The 16,147-nt window shown below is 43.8% G+C and overlaps 1 protein-coding gene across 1 annotated transcript in view; it reads left to right on the forward strand.

Annotated features, from left to right (window-relative positions):
- Positions 1–15,785, forward strand: part of CRADD (CASP2 and RIPK1 domain containing adaptor with death domain) — a 35,534-nt gene extending 19,749 nt beyond the window's left edge. Inside the window, exon 2 of the mRNA XM_053405790.1 lies at positions 15,148–15,785. Coding sequence (XP_053261765.1) covers positions 15,148–15,449 — 302 coding nt within the window. The 3' untranslated portion in view covers positions 15,450–15,785. The remainder of the gene's footprint in view (positions 1–15,147) is intronic.
- The last annotated feature ends 362 nt before the right edge of the window (positions 15,786–16,147 follow it).

Consider the following 16,147-nt stretch of genomic DNA (forward strand, 5'->3'; position numbering starts at 1 on the left):
TCTGTTTTTAGTTACTACTTTAGCTACTCCTAGGATTCAGTTTCGTAACAAGGCTGGTACTGACCTCAAAGGTTTATCACTGTACAGCGGTACCTTGGTTCTCAAACTTAATCCGTGCTGGAAGTCCGTTCCAAAACCAAAACGTTCTAAAACCAAGGCATGCTTACCCATAGAAAGTAATGCAAATGGATTAATCTGTTCCAGACTTCTAAAAACAACCCCTAAAACAGCAATTTAACATGAATTTTACTATCTAACGAGACCATTGATCCATAAAATGAAAGCAATAATCGATGTACTGTACTGTAAAATAAATAAGACAGTATTGTAGATGATAAAAATAAAAATTTCCTTACCTGCACTGATGATAGTCATTGGGGGGCTTTTATCCATTTCCGCAGTCACACAATCAATCAGTAGCTGAACTGGGTTCCATGCAGTCACAAAAACAAATTAACCAAAAAAGCCTCAAAAACAAAAATGCAAAATAAATAGCAAAAACAAAAGCACCAAATTTAATCCGTTCTAGAAGCCCATTTGACTTCCGAAATGTTCGAAAACATAGGGGCAGCTTCTGACTGGTGCAGGTGCCCCGGAAACAATAGCCAACAGACATATCAGATGTTGAGCTTCCAAAAATCGTTTGAAAACCAGAACACTTATTTCCGGGTTTTCAGCATTTGAGAACCAAGGTACCACTGTATCTGCCTACAGAATAAGCATACAAAGATTCTAGAACCAGTAAACATTTTTGGAGGGGGTCCTGCATGGTCAAGGAATTGCTACAATACTCCCGTGACACATTAACCCCCCCTTTGCTATGCTGCATGAATTCAGGGAAATCATTGTATTTATTTACTCTCTTATGTTGCCTGGCCTTTGGAGTTTAATTTATGTCTCTTTTCAGGACTCGCCTTTTGATTTTTGATTTTTTTTTTACCCTTGACCTGGAAGTGAATCCCACTTTGATCTTGTGGCACTCTTACCAGCACCCACCCTTCCGTACCCTGGCAGAATATTTCACAAGATCCCTATCTGCAGGCCCATCGGAGTGTCCACATCAACTGTTTGCAAATCGCTACAATATAGGCTCAAGTTGAAAACCCATGATTAGTAAGCAGTCTATAGCTCCCAGGTAAGTCTCGTGTGTTTATTCCCTAAACATCCTTTTGGAGTGAAAGGTGGAACAGAAATCTATCAGCCAAGTAGATTAAAAGGGAAGGAAACAGCAAAAGTAATTGAACTTGTCTTGACCGAGAAGCTCCAAATGACTAGAAATATACTTAGCTGTGAGAGTGGGGTCATCTTTCAACTGAACTTTCGTTTCAGGGGCCAGGTGTGCTGAGCGTAGTTAGATGGTTTTACACTGACTTGATTTCAGTTCTGAAAGAAAGACAGAGGTTCCTTTCAGTGCTAGCTCCAGGTTTTGGCTGTTCTTTGGGCTTGCTACTTTATTTTTAAATTTTTTATTGGGTTACAGACGCTTCAGGTTACAGACTCCGCTAACCCAGAAATAGTACCTCTGGTTAAGAATCATGGGGGACGGGACGGGTGGCATGGCGGCAGTGGGAGGCCCCATTAGCTAAAGTGGTACCTCAGGTTAAGAACAGTTTCAGGTTCAGAACGGACCTCCAGAACAAATTAAGTTCTTAATCCAAGGTACCACTGTATTATTCTATCCCACCTTTCCTCCAACTAGATCCAGGTATCATTACGTGGGTTTCCCCCCTCCTCTTTATATCCTGTGAATGTGAGGTTAGGCTGAGAAATGGTGACTGGCCCGAGGTCACCCCGTGTCTTGCATGGCTGAGTGGGGATTTGAACCCTGGTTTCTCAGATCCTTGTCGAACACACTAACCAGTACGCCACACTGGCTCTGAGCATTATTCCTCCCTAAATAGGTCTACTAACCTTTCTACTACAGTGGTACTTCTGGTTATGAACGCTTCAGGTTACAACCCGGAAGTAGCTGCTCCTGGTTGCAAACTTTGCCCCAGGATGCGAACGGAAATCATGTTCCAGAGACACACACGCAGCGGGAGGCCCCATTAGCGAAAGAGCACCTCAGGATACAGACGGTTTCAGCTTAAGAACGGACTTCCGGAACGAAATAAGTTCATAAGCAGAGGCACCACTCTATAGCCACTGCCCCTTCACTCGGTCTCTTCCTCTGAGCCCAGCCTGTATTTGCATGGAGGGAGCGAGATAAGCAGAGGTTGCTTCTCCCTGTTCCCATTGACAGGACTTCATAGGTCTCCAGGGTCCCCCAGCTGAAGGGTGGGTCTTTGCAAGAGCCGACCCTTGGCCTCATTGCAAACTTATCCAGGCAACAGCCAGTCTGACAGATATTTGGAACATGTTGTAGTGGAGGGATATCTGCACATATGCCCTGCTGATGAGCCTCCCAGGGACATCTGCCTTGCCACTCAAGGATTGGAAAGCTGAACTAGATGTATGCTAAGCTAGATGTTCTGATGAGTGTTTTTCTGTAACAAAGCAGCATTGGTTGTAATTGGAACTAAAAATAACTGTAACTGTTTTACTGTAATCTCTGAGCTTAACTGCATTATATAACCGCCTCTCGTAAATGGCAATTATTTTTATGATTGTAAGAGCAAACAGCTGTAGCAGAAATCCCAGATCCATGACCTCAGTTGTTGTGATGCTGCCTGTGCAAATTTTCTTCTTTAGAAATTGCCGTAATGAGAATTTTGCCCAGTCTAGTTGATTGTTTTGCAAGCATCCTATAGATGATACTTGACAGGCTTTGCGAAGAGAGAAAAAGGAGTGAGATTACCATGAGAGCTCCACTGTTTACCATAAAGACCATATTTCAGTTTATTAAGCCAGTATTTGAACAAGTCTTATGACCCCACAGTCAGCCACTTTGTTCCTCCCTTCGCAAAAACCATGAAACAAACCAGTTAAACTTAATTTCTCCTTATTTATAAACCGTGGAGCTATGGTTAACAACTTCAGAACAGCTTCAAAGCATGGTTTCATAATGTGGCTTGTTTGGAAACCTTGATGTAACAGAAAACTATGGTTAACTGAAGACTTCTTGGTTTGTTTGCCTTCCTACACAAAGGGGGAAGTGAAATGGCTGCATTTAGGGTCCCAAGGCTTGTTCCTGCTTCTTGAAGACGTTGGATACATGGGCGTAGGTTTTTTCTTCGGTTAAGGGTCTCCTGAGATAAATCCTGAAAGGCCAGGATGGGGTTTTCTCCATATCGGAGGTTGGTTGAGTTTCTGAGGTTGTTCCATATTTTTTCTTTCTTTTTGTAGCAGGCGAAGCACATGATTATGTCTCATGGAGGGGCGCTGGCTTTTGGCATGGGTCTTAGAGCTCTGTGTGCCCTTTCCAGATCATCTACTTTGAGTTTCAGGCTTGGAATTGTGGTTTTTAGCCAGCATACGATGAGATCGGCCAGGTTTTTGTCCTCCATTTTCTCGGGAAAATTGCGGAGGAGGATATAGTAGTGTCTGCTGTGATCTTCAGGGTCTGCTAGTTTAATTCTTGCTTCCATGCTTTCTCTTTCTTGGCAGCTATCCATATCAGCTAATTTATTTTTCAGACATGTGTTTTCCTCTTGGAGTTGCTCTATTTGTTTTAGTTGCATCTGGTTTTCCTTTCCTAGAGTGGTGATGGTAATTTTGACTCACAGGCAGTTTTAATTTCACTGTCGGGCCCACGGGACCTGGATGTCGGGTCCATGGGTTAGGGCTAAGGCAACAGTCTTCAATGGTTCAGGCCTCTTGCATGGATGCCATTACAGTTCTTCAAAGAAAATAATAATAATATAATAATAATATAAATAAATAAATTCCAGCAGGGGAGGGCCTGCGCTGCATTTGTTTTTCCTCAGGCTGGTCTCTGGTGTGCGGTTCCCCCTTGGGCCCCAGCCTGCTCTTTGCTCTAGCCACTGGGGAGGTAGGCTCAGGGTCGGGCCTGGGCTAGGCTAAGTGATTCCTTGTGGTGTCCCTGGCCCTCCCGGTACCCTCCTACCTCTCTTCCTTGGCAATGGTGGTGGCAGTGGTTGCGGCAGCAGTGGTGGTAAGTTGGTGCTCGGCTGAGGGTGGGGGTGGCTCTGTCTTGCCTCCTGTTTTCCTTGTTTTTTGTGTTTGGCTCCGGAGGCCTCCGGGCCCAGGAGCTCCGCTAGGTTGTCAGTGGGGTGCTCTCGGTCCCAGCAGGATTGAAGTGGTTGTGGGTGTTACGAAAAAGGAGCAATGCAGAAGCAAGCACCAGGTGGCTGGAATGGTAAACAGGATGTGAATGTTATTGGATTGTACCGTGGGAACCAGGGACAGTCTATTCAATGCACTGAGCACCGGATGTTAGCTCAGAGTGGCACATGACCCTGTACTGGAAGTACATGGGTGGAGTTTATTCTCTCTCTGCAGTTGGGAATCAGAGTGTGCAGACATGTTTCTCTGTACTGCTGAAAGACAGGAATAAAGACATGTAAATATATTTCTGTCTGTCTCATTCCCCCCCCCCTGGAGATGGGAGGGGGAGGAGTGGTGTGTTTTTCTTCACGTTGAAAAGGATCGCCGAAGAGACCTCCTTTGATCTTGCCGGCAGTCGCTGGCAGGGGAGGTCAACAAGGATTCAAGCCGGGCACCTGGAGGGTGGCCAAATTCCTAAGAGCTGGAGGCTCTGCTCGCTTGAATTCCGACATCTGGTAGCAAAGGTTACATCTGGTAGCAGACCGATGGATATCTGATCTATGAGAATCTGCATGAGAGGTGAGAGGTCGATGAATCGTTGCCATCCTCTGCACCTAAGGAGATGAAGAAAGCGTCTGCCTGCAGCCAAAAGCTGAACAGACAGCTGGACACCGAGAGGAGTGTGTTTCAAGGCAACGGAGCCAGAAAAGGTATGCTGCATTTTGGGCTAGAGAGAAAAGTGAACGCAGAAAGGTTTAATTCTCTGGTTCACAAGAAAGAGCTGCATTTTAAGAAAAACAGCTCTGAAAGGGCAAGCTGGCATACCAGGAATTCCTGTGGTGAGATAAGGAATCCCGTCCTGAGCAGGTTGCTAGGCAACGTCTGCCAGCACTTGTGAAGTTAAAGAATGGCTAAAAAGAGCCTGGGAAATCGAAAGTGTATCTGCGCAGCTGTGCAAGGGTTTTGAAAAAAAAACAGCCCAAAGGTTTGCCTGCCAGTGAAGCAGTAAACATAGACTTTTGGAGTATACTGGCGTGAAAGTGAAAGCTGGCTTGAGAAAACTGACCCTTGGATTCAGCATGGATTCCAAGAAGGCGGGAGGTTTGCCCTATCCCCCTCCCCTCACTAATGACAATTATTCATCTTGGTCTATAAAGATGAAGGCCCTGCTGCAGAATCAGAGGGTCTTTGACGTGATTGAGAACCCCATCCCAGCAGCACCAACCCGAGGTTGGGAGTCACAGAATCTGAAAGCCAGAACGGCTATAATTCTGTGTGTGTCAGATGACCAATTGGTGCATATTCAGGGTTTGGAATATGCACGGGAAATTTGGGAAATGCTGCGAAGAACACATCAGAGGGATGCTGGTTCTTCAGCGTTGCTGTATTTTGAGAAGCTGACCAATCTGAGGCTTGCGCCTGATGGAGATGTTCAAGCGCACCTGACGGAGATGAAATATCTGCGCCAGCAGATGGTGGAACGCAATTTCCGTCTGCAGGAGGAAGTGTTTTGCTTCATGATGATCAACAGCCTAAATCGGACTTACAAAACCGTTGCCAGTCAGCTTGGTTCCCTCCCCGCTCACGATTTGACCGCGGAAAGGGTGACTGCCGTCGTATTGAATGAACAAGACAGACTTGCTGCACTGGAAGAAAAGGACAGGGGGAGGGAGGAACGGAGTTCTAATTCCCCCGCAGATGAAGCTACTGGAGAAAAAGCTCTAGCTTTGAACGCTGTCTGATGTTACAATTGTGGACAGGCTGGGCATCTTCAGCGGAACTGCAAGAAGCCACGTCAGCCTAAAGGAGCGAAGGGCCGCTCAGCTAAGCCTGAGGCGTCAGGCAAAGGTCGTACCAAGCCTATGGTGGAACCTGCAAAGGCTTTGATGGCGAAAGGAACCACGCCAGATGTTGGGAACGCGTTTATTATCGACACTGCAGCGACGGTTCATATGTCCCCACACAGAGGACTCTTTTCAACGTTTAAGAAGCAAAGCTTCACTGTCACACAGGCCAACGGTCAGGAGCTGGAAGCAGCCGGCGTAGGGACTGTCTATCTTAAGAGTCTGGACTTGACAATAAACAATGTTTACTTGGTTCCTGAATTGAAGTTCAATCTGCTGAGTGTTTCGCAGATTGCAAAGAAAGGACTGAAACTGTCCTACGATGCTGAGAGCTGCAAGATCTACAAAGATGGAGAGTTATTTCTTTCGGCCAGAGAGAAGGATGGACTATATTTGTTGACTTTTGCACAAAGTGATTACATGGAATGTAATTCATCTGTGTCTAACCTAGTTTCTCTTGCAGGTGTGAGCAAGAAGGTGACCGGAGTCAACAGAGCATTTCAGCGGGTGTATGCTGATGTGATTGGTCCTCTAGAACCATCTAGAGGCAATGCAAGATATTATCTTGTGTGTGTGGATCATTTCTCTAACTATGTCTGGGTTTATGTGTTGAGAAAGCCACAGGAAGCCTTGGAGAGGTTTCAGGAGTTTTGTGACAAAGTTAAGAGTATGCATGATGCTAACATTGATTGTCTATTCACAGATGAGAAGCAGGTTTTTCTTTTACAGGATTTCCAAAGGTTCCTGCAGAAGAAGGGGATCAGACACAAGATTGCTGTCTCAGCGGAAGCGTGGAACAGGGGTGTCTGTGTACGGGTGAACAGAGAATTGCAAAAGGGGATGGAAGCGCAATTGCTTAGTTCACATCTGCCACATGAGTACTGGGCCGAGTCTCTAATGTCGTTCTGTTATACGAAAGTGAGAAAGGTTTCAAAAGAGTTGGGAAGTTCTCCTTTTGAGAAACTGTTCCACAGAAAACCTTCTGTTGCCCATTTCAAGGTTTTTGGGTCTCATGTGAGGACAGAAGCTCCAGGTGGAGTAAAGAATGCCAGAGGCATTTTTGTGGGGTATGAAAAGGGTCTCTACAGAGTAATTTTGTCTGAATCTGGTCAGGTGATTCTCACAAAATTTCTAGAGAGTGCTCCTGAACAGGAGAGAGTGATAGTACACACATTTCCCACTGAGGACGATTCAGATGATGATGATTTTACTGATTACAGCTGTACTGAAAGTGATGACACTGATAGCTCGGAGAGCTCAGTTGTCACAGTCATTGAGAGGAAGTCTCACACAATTGATAGGCCTTCACAACTGAAGGATGAACCACTGTTTACCATTGGAACTGGTTCTCCAAAGAGTCCTGAGACTGGACCAGTGAGCAGAGAGGATCAGCACCTCATACGTAGGTCTGAGAGAGTTACAAAGGGTCAACCACCCAAGAGGTACTCAAAGGAGTTTGCTAACTTAGCTGTTGCATGTGTTGCTGTTGTAAACAACCGAGGACAGGTTGGAGCTGTGTCTAAGTCAGAGACAAAGACACAACAGAGAGTTGCTAGCCAAGGTAATGCAGATGCACTCATTCCTTGGAAACCAGACAACCAGAGAGGTACACTGGAGAAACCAGTGGCAGGGAGTTCCAAGGGTGGAACTGAAACAACAGGGGAGTGTTATGTGTATAACAACTGTTTGTTTTCTTCTCTGGATCATGCTTTGCTTGCTGCAACACGCATTGATTCTTTTGGGGGAGGATGTTACGAAAAAGGAGCAATGCAGAAGCAAGCACCAGGTGGCTGGAATGGTAAACAGGATGTGAATGTTATTGGATTGTACCGTGGGAACCAGGGACAGTCTATTCAATGCACTGAGCACCGGATGTTAGCTCAGAGTGGCACATGACCCTGTACTGGAAGTACATGGGTGGAGTTTATTCTCTCTCTGCAGTTGGGAATCAGAGTGTGCAGACATGTTTCTCTGTACTGCTGAAAGACAGGAATAAAGACATGTAAATATATTTCTGTCTGTCTCATTCCCCCCCCTGGAGATGGGAGGGGGAGGAGTGGTGTGTTCTTTTCACGTTTGAAAAGGATCGCCGAAGAGACCTCCTTTGATCTTGCCGGCAGTCGCTGGCAGGGGAGGTCAACAAGGATTCAAGCCGGGCACCTGGAGGGTGGCCAAATTCCTAAGAGCTGGAGGCTCTGCTCGCTTGAATTCCGACAGTGGGGGGCTGGAGGCCCTGCGTGGCCTCCTCGGTTGTCATGCTGGACACCCCTGATTCCCCCCAGTCATTCCCCCCAACACAGGGACTAACCAGGTACCGCTGTTGGTGCTAGCCGTCCTCAGGAGCTCTGCGCAGCCATGTCCCCGCTAATATAGTATTTTCAGCTTCTTGCCTTACCCCTCTGCTTGAATAAAATCTCTAGTTAGATAAATAGGAAAGCATCTACCATCCCTGTCCTTCTAGGAGTTCTTGGTTTCCATGAAGTCGAGTGAATCGGCGCCTTTGGTTATGTGTTTCCTCTTGCGGCTGTTGAAATATTCAAGTTGTACTGAAAATGTGACTGTTTTTACCTGTGTTGGCTTGATGAAACGAGCATCTGTTTCAAAGAGGACAAATTGGAGAATAGTTGTTTTAAAGGCAATTTCAGTATGAATCTGCAAATCTTTACCAGTGTGTTAAACAGATTTCGGCCTTGTGCCTTTGTTTGTGCTGCCAAGGGCACCTAGCATTAAATCACCTCATGTCCTAATCTTTCAGCTGTTGTTTACAGCCATAATTTCTCGTGGGGTTGACTTGGGGGCACAAAAAGTAACCTGTTCTTTGTATTAAAACTGTAACATGGGTGACTTCGAAAATGATGCTCCTTGCCACATTTGCCATTTGGTATATACTTACTCTTGTAAGTCGTATTATGTGATCAACTCCTAAAGCATCCCTAGTGTGGACCCCCTGTTCTTCCTCTCTGCATTTGTTACAAAGATGATTTTGCAGTTTTAGCATTTCACACTCCCAGCGGCAGCCACTCTAGCATTCAGGGCAAATTTATCACTTAATTCAGTGGGTGATTTTGAATTTCTTGCTGAGGGAGATGAATTCATTTAACCTTTCATGGCTACACATATCCATTGCATGTCGAACTTGCAGGCTGTTGAATTCTCTCCTCCCTTGGAGGAGTTTATCTCCTTTGTTAGAGAAAAAACTGCATCAGTGACCTTACAGTTGTGTTATAAAAATAGAATTAAGTAGACTTTAGCAAATGTGAAGAGAATTATTTTATTTGCATTAGTTATTATTTCTGTTGGGACTGTGGACATGACCGTGGAACAATCTTTTGTTTACCTCTCTCTTAAGGCATTGCAGTGTAAAATTATAGATACAGTGGTACCTTGGTTCTCAAACTTAATCCATTCCGGAAGTCAGTTCCAAAACCAAAGCATTCCAAAACCAAGGCACACATTCACTTAGAAAGCAATGCAAAGTGGATTAATCCATCCCAGACTTTTAAAAACAACTCCTAAAACAGCAATTTAACATAAATGTTACTATCTAACGAGACCATTGATCCATAAAATGAAAGCAATAAACAATATACTGCAGTCACACAATCAATCAATCTGTAGCTGAACTGGGTTCCACACAGTCACACACAAAAAGAGCTGCAAAAACAAAAAAGCAAAATAAATAGCAAAAACAGACAGACCTCAGCGTAACACTCAAATCAGAAGCATAACACTCAAAACGGAGCACATTCAGCTTCTGGAAAAAGTTCGCAAACCAGAACACTTACTTCCAGGTTTGTAGTGTTTGGGTTCCAAGTTGTTTGAGTACCAAGGCGTTTAAGAACCAAGGTACCACACTCTCTCTCTCTCTAATATCTCACTTTACTGAATATATATATAAGATAGAACATACAAAGAGCCTGCTGAACCAGGCCAAGGGTCCAGCATCCTATTCTCACACTGGCCAGCTAGATGCCTTTGGGATGCTCACAAGCAGGACCTGAGAGCAACAGCACACTACCCACCTGAAATTCTCAGCAACTGGTATTCAAATACATGCTGCCTTTGTTCCTAGAGGTAGCATATAGCTATGATGACTAGTAGACTTATCCTCCTCTAATTCCATTTTAAAGCCGTTTAATTTGGTGGCTAGTAGCCACGGATAGCCTTATTCACCACCGATTTGTTCTAATCCTCTTTTAAAGCCAAAATCCATTTGTTATGTACAGTATGATTAGATACGTGTATTTACCACTCTTGAAATATACCTTGTATTTTTTACACATCTCCACGTAACATTTTTCTAAATTAATTGCCCTTGTATTATTATCTTCATTGTTCCTGAACAAATCACAAAACACTTCGTTTGCCTAGTTCCCGCAATTTTAAAGTGGCATTCGCCATATGGAACTGTAGAAGAAGAAGCCACGGTGATGCCGTAGCAAAGTGTGGAATTCCTATCTGGAGGAGTTTATAATCTAATAAAAAGGCTTGAGCAAAACCAGCGCTGAACAGTGCTTTCCTGGAAACAAAGCAAGTGGCGAGCGGTTGCTATAGCTGCAGTGCTTCGAGGAACATATGGCCTTTTAGGAATCACTGGAGACCTTCCCGCTGTGCTCCATTAACAAATTGTTGCTTCAGTACAAGCATAACCTCTGCAGTGACCTGCTTATTCGTGTATGTCCGCTGTGCATGGAAATCCTGTCTTGATCACAAACAGGGAACTAGAAGAAAATGCTGAGAGATGGGCAAAAGCATTTCCCCCAATCAGAAATAGCTTAACTAAATCTATCACACTGTTTCCTCTCTCTCAGCTCTGTTCCCATCAATATTCCTTAATGCAGGGCAAACATTTTGGAGCTCCTTAAGGTCATGTATTTCCCATCATACAGCCCTCTGAAAAACCACTTCTCTATTAAAATATGCCAGTTTCTAACAGGGCACATCCACTGCTACTTCCATGCCAAGCTACTGCTTGTCTGAACGGTAGAGCTGGGTATAGCTGGGCACTGTTTACCAGTAGCAGGCAGTGTGGTGGGTTGGCAGCACACACCTCTGACCTCCTGTTGCCTGTGTCACTGCAACAGACTGAGATGGAGAAGGGGAAGCAGTGAGGAGGTGGTGAGGATGACATGGTGCAAATGCAACAGTGGAGCCAATCCCCTCTCCATCCCAATGTGCAGCAGCAATGCAGAAGGTCAGGTGGCCACCACTGGCACACCTACTAGCCACTACTAGTGTTTATTCTGCCGCAAGTGTTGTTGTTGTTTAGTCGTTTAGTCGTATCCGACTCTTCGTGACCCCATGGACCAGAGCATGCCAGGCACTCCTGTCTTCCACTGCCTCCCGCAGTTTGGTCAAACTCATGTTGGTAGCTTCGAGAACACTGTCCAACCATCTCGTCCTCTGTCGTCCCCTTCTCCTTGTGCCCTCCATCTTTCCCAACATCAGGGTCTTTTCCAGGGAGTCTTCTCTTCTCATGAGGTGGCCAAAGTATTGGAGTCTCAGTTTCAGGATCTGTCCTTCCAGTGAGCACTTGGGGCCTTAAGAATGGATAGGTTTGATCTTCTTGCAGTCCATGAGACTCTCAGGAGTCTCCTCCAGCACCATAATTCAAAAGCAGCAATTCTTCGGCGATCAGCCTTCTTTATGGTCCAGCTCTCACTTCTGCCGCAAGTACTTCTACCTTATCTCTTTTCTCAGGCTAGAAGGCCTAGTCAACTGAACCTTCAGTGCTTTAGTTTGTTTATTTCGCCATGGTAGGATGCCTCACCGTTGCCACAAAGTGTGCACCAGGTTTTGGGTGTCAGTGAGGTTAGAACCCAAAAATCAACCTCTCAAATTTGCAGCTGTAGCAGGAAGAGAATTCATACAACCATTTCTCATCTGTCTGATGATGATAACCCCTGTATGTAGAACGATCTCTTTCTTGCATCAGCAGAGTGCTTTAGGATCTTTGCCTCTGGCTCGAAGGTGTCATAGCCAAAGCCACCGATCTGAATCCAGAACGCCATTGTCCAAGCCAAGTACTCTTATTTATGCCAGCTGGGTCTCATGGGAGTTGTAATGTAAAACATCTGGAGGGAAACAGGTTGGGGAAGGCTTTGGTAGAGCACACAGGGGTTTGGGGAGTGACTCCACTGAACAGCTGTGTGGTAATGCCTGCTTCATACAATGTGATGATTGCAACCAGTACAAGAAGCTGTAGTTTCTGAATTGGACATAATAACATACCTCTCAGGCCTTCTACAGTATTGTGTTCCCTTCCTATATAGATTTTCTTTTGTCTGCCTGACAGCTTCATTATATTTCCAGTCAAGTAAAAATGAAAAGAGCATGGCTGTACAATACTTAGCATGGAAAACTAAATTGTTTGGCTTTCTCAGTTATAGTAATGATTGACTACTTAAAGAACACTAGCAAAATGCTAAATTGCTATTCTGATGGTATCTTGAAGGGAGTAAGGATAAACTGCTTTAAGATAGTTGTGATTATTATTCCTCTCTCTCTCTCTCTCTCTCTCTCTCACACACACACACACACACACGCACACACACACTTCTGCATGTGATAGTGAAATATTGCTTGTGGCAAGGGTCTTATCTGTTATATCCACCACAAAGAGATGTTGAGATTTTTGCATGATGTCATCTAGTTCAAAAGGAAGCAGCCAGCAATAATGGGCTATTTACTATTGCAAAAAAGTAGAACACTTATTTTTAACATCCAGTATGTTCACCTTTGAAGCAAGAGCTTATTCCTTTGAAATGTGTACATGTTAGACTTTTAAGACAATCTGAATTGGACCAAAAAGATCTACCTAATCCATCATTTTGTTTGCATCTGCAGCCACGTGCCTCTGAAAAAGCCACAATCCCTCTTGAGTAGACATTGTATCTCATACCATTAATAGCAAGATGCATGTAGAGTGGTGCTGATCTTTTTAAAAAGACATGTAGGCTAGAAACCAGCACCTCAACTTGTGGGAACAAATTCTATATTGATTATGCACTACATAGCCAATGGTCAGGGATGGTGAGAGTTGTCGTCCAGACTGGGGGAGACTGGTCTCCAGCCTTTCTGGAATTCAGTATTCCAAGAAATGAATAAAATAACAAAACAACAATTGGAAGTCAAACCAGAGTTAGCTTTATTAAATATATTTCAATGCAACAATCTTGATTTACATAATAAATAATTAATAAGCAATTTATTACAAGCAGCGAGACGTAATATAACTGTACACTGGAAAGACCTTTCTGGCACAACGATAGGCAGAACAGTTTAGGAAACAGCTCTCATTCAGACATTAACAAATCAGCTACAGTTGATAGGTGGAAAGATAAAGAAAGATTGCTTTACCCCGGTGTGATTAAATTTTATAACATATGCCAGTACAGTCATACCTTGGCATTCAAATGGAATCCGTTCGACTTCCAAAATGTTCAGAAACCAAAGTGCGGCTTCTGATTGGCTGCAGGAAGCTCCTGCAGCCAATCTGAAGCCGCGGAAGCCCCATTGGATGTTCAGGTTCCAGAGAACATTCACAAACCGGAACACTCCCAGGTTTGCGGCGTTCAGGAGCCAAAACGTCCGAGTATTAAGGCATTTGGGATCCAAGGTACAACTGTATTCCAGAAAATGAAGAAGCTCCACCACCAGCATTTGGCTCAATCTGGTTGATATAAACAAAAATTACTATCTTCGCTTTCAACCCTTCTCCTGCATTAGTAAATATACCAACACTTTATATTGTTTCACTGGTAATATAAAAGGAAAAAATGACTATTATAATTAATCTAAGCACAACCATAAGGGCTCATGATTAGGTGGTTTAACTATGTGATGTTGAATGTTATATGTTAACTATGTTCTATCCTGTTTCCCCTTTGTTATTGTTATTATTTAAACCACTCCATGAACCAAGAACTGGTACATGGACCACTAATAATGAATATATGTCATAGATATTTCTGCAGATTTATTATGCTACTTTTGTGATGTACAAATGGCATGAGAATCGGTATTATTTATATCACTTACTATTCCTATGATTCCTGTTTATAAAGCCCATTAAAAAGTCTTTTTTAAAAAATAGAAGACTGAATCCCACAGACTGCGATGTTTTTGTCAGAAGATCTGTTTTCAAGTTTTTACTGTTTGTGTTGGATAGTTCTTGTTATCTGAAAAATCGAATACTGTTGTTTTTTTTAATGGTTGTAATAGTAGCTGCCTTTTCCATCTAAAAAGAACTTTGTAATATGCTTATACAATCTGTTCTGAACAATCCAAATTATCTGCTAAGCCTTGCATATCTATCTATACTCTTTCTAAAAAAAAGAAAGTGAAAACTTTTGACAATGATGTAGGAGTTGTATTTTTATTATTACTATTGTGCTGCTTTGATGTGGGGTTGCTGGCATGATCCTGGAGTTCTGAAATATCTTTCAGAATAAGGCTGTTTTGTAAGGAGCTGCCCGTTTCCCTCCTTCCCACATTCATATCCTACCATTATAATTAGTGCCCATTGAATGGTGTTTATCACCCATTTTGATACAATTTCCAAGGCAACAGAAGCGAAGGACCAGTCCTATAATTGGAAAAGGAAGCCAGTACTAACACTTACATTCTGAGCTTCGAGAAGGATTACTGCTTCTAGGTTCAGGTGTAGTGGTAGCAATGGAACTTCAGTTGGTTCTTGGTTCACCCTCTTTAAACAAACTTGGGTGTTCCTCTACTTTGGAACTTTTACCTTTCTTTGTCACCACACATGTCCAGTGGACCTAACCTGCACAATATAGATGGATCAAGCTAACCACATCTCTCAAACGCTACTTCTCTACAGGCTCAATTCAGTAGCAGTTGAAAATGTTAAATTGCTATGTGCTTCTTTCGGTATTCATCAGCACTGGTACATTTGCATATTTTGGAAACTTTGGGTTGTGGGGACACTTACTGGACTCTATTTTGGACCCATGGACTCCTGAAGTGCAGATATTTTGACTCTATTACTGAATGAGATTTATTTATGATGCCTATCTAATGATTGTTGGTTACTAGCTGATTGTTCCCCAGTAACAATGTGCCATTAAAAGTGGTAACAATTTTTCATAGCCATGTACATTTTCTTTTATTCTAGATGATGAGATACCTGGAATTCCTCGAGACGCTTTGAAGAGTCCACCAACAGATCAGCAGATCAACAAGCTTGCTAGGAGACTTGGACCTGAATGGGAGTGCATCGTATTGTCCCTGGGATTGACGCAAAATGACATTTATCGTTGTAAAGTCAATCACTCCTACAATATCCAGTCACAGATTGTGAGCGCATTCATTTTATGGAGGCAGCGTTTTGGGAACAAAGCTACCGTGGAGAGCCTGTGTGCTGGTTTGAAGTCAGGAGAAGTGGATTCTTCTGTGATCCAGCAGATGTTCCAGTGACCTCCTAGTGTAACTGGAGGCTCAAAAGCCCCCTCTGTATGAAATTGAATCCAACATGTTCACAGAACTGCAAGGCGGAAAACATTTGGTGTGCTTCAGTCCCTTTTGAAATGGATATCATGCAGTTGAAGTAGCCACTCATGAGGTAGCACTACAGGTAGGAAGAAGCTGCTGCCATTGAACAGCAATTGGGGTAGAGGAGCTCCTATAGCCTTTGCTCCATTTTCATCAGCTGCAGTGGTCAGTGGTCAGGGATGATTTAGTCCAGCAACCTATGTGTGGGAAACCCAGCCAGATGGGCGGGGTATAAATAATAAATTATTATTATTATTATTATTATTATTATTAGCCACAAATTCCCATCCTTGCATTAGGAAATGCAAAGTGACAGAGGCAGCAGCCAGAGGCAGCGCTTCATGAAGTGCTCCCAACCCGTGAGCTGTCATGCACCTGTGTAGTGCCAAGTCTAAGCACTCCTTGCCTTGTTTCCAGCCTCACATCTTCTGTCAGTGACGTCCTGGAGGCTCCTCTTCCACACAGCTGACACCCAGCGGCTGCAACCATTGTACAGTGGTACCTCAGTTTACAGACGCTTCAGGTTACACACTCCGCTAACCCACAAATAGTACCTCGGGTTAAGAACTTCAAGATGAGAACAGAAATCGTGCTCCGGTGCCACAGCGGCAGCAGGAGGCCCC

The sequence above is a fragment of the Podarcis raffonei genome, chromosome 10, assembly GCF_027172205.1.
Source record: "Podarcis raffonei isolate rPodRaf1 chromosome 10, rPodRaf1.pri, whole genome shotgun sequence".
NCBI lineage: Eukaryota > Metazoa > Chordata > Lepidosauria > Squamata > Lacertidae > Podarcis > Podarcis raffonei.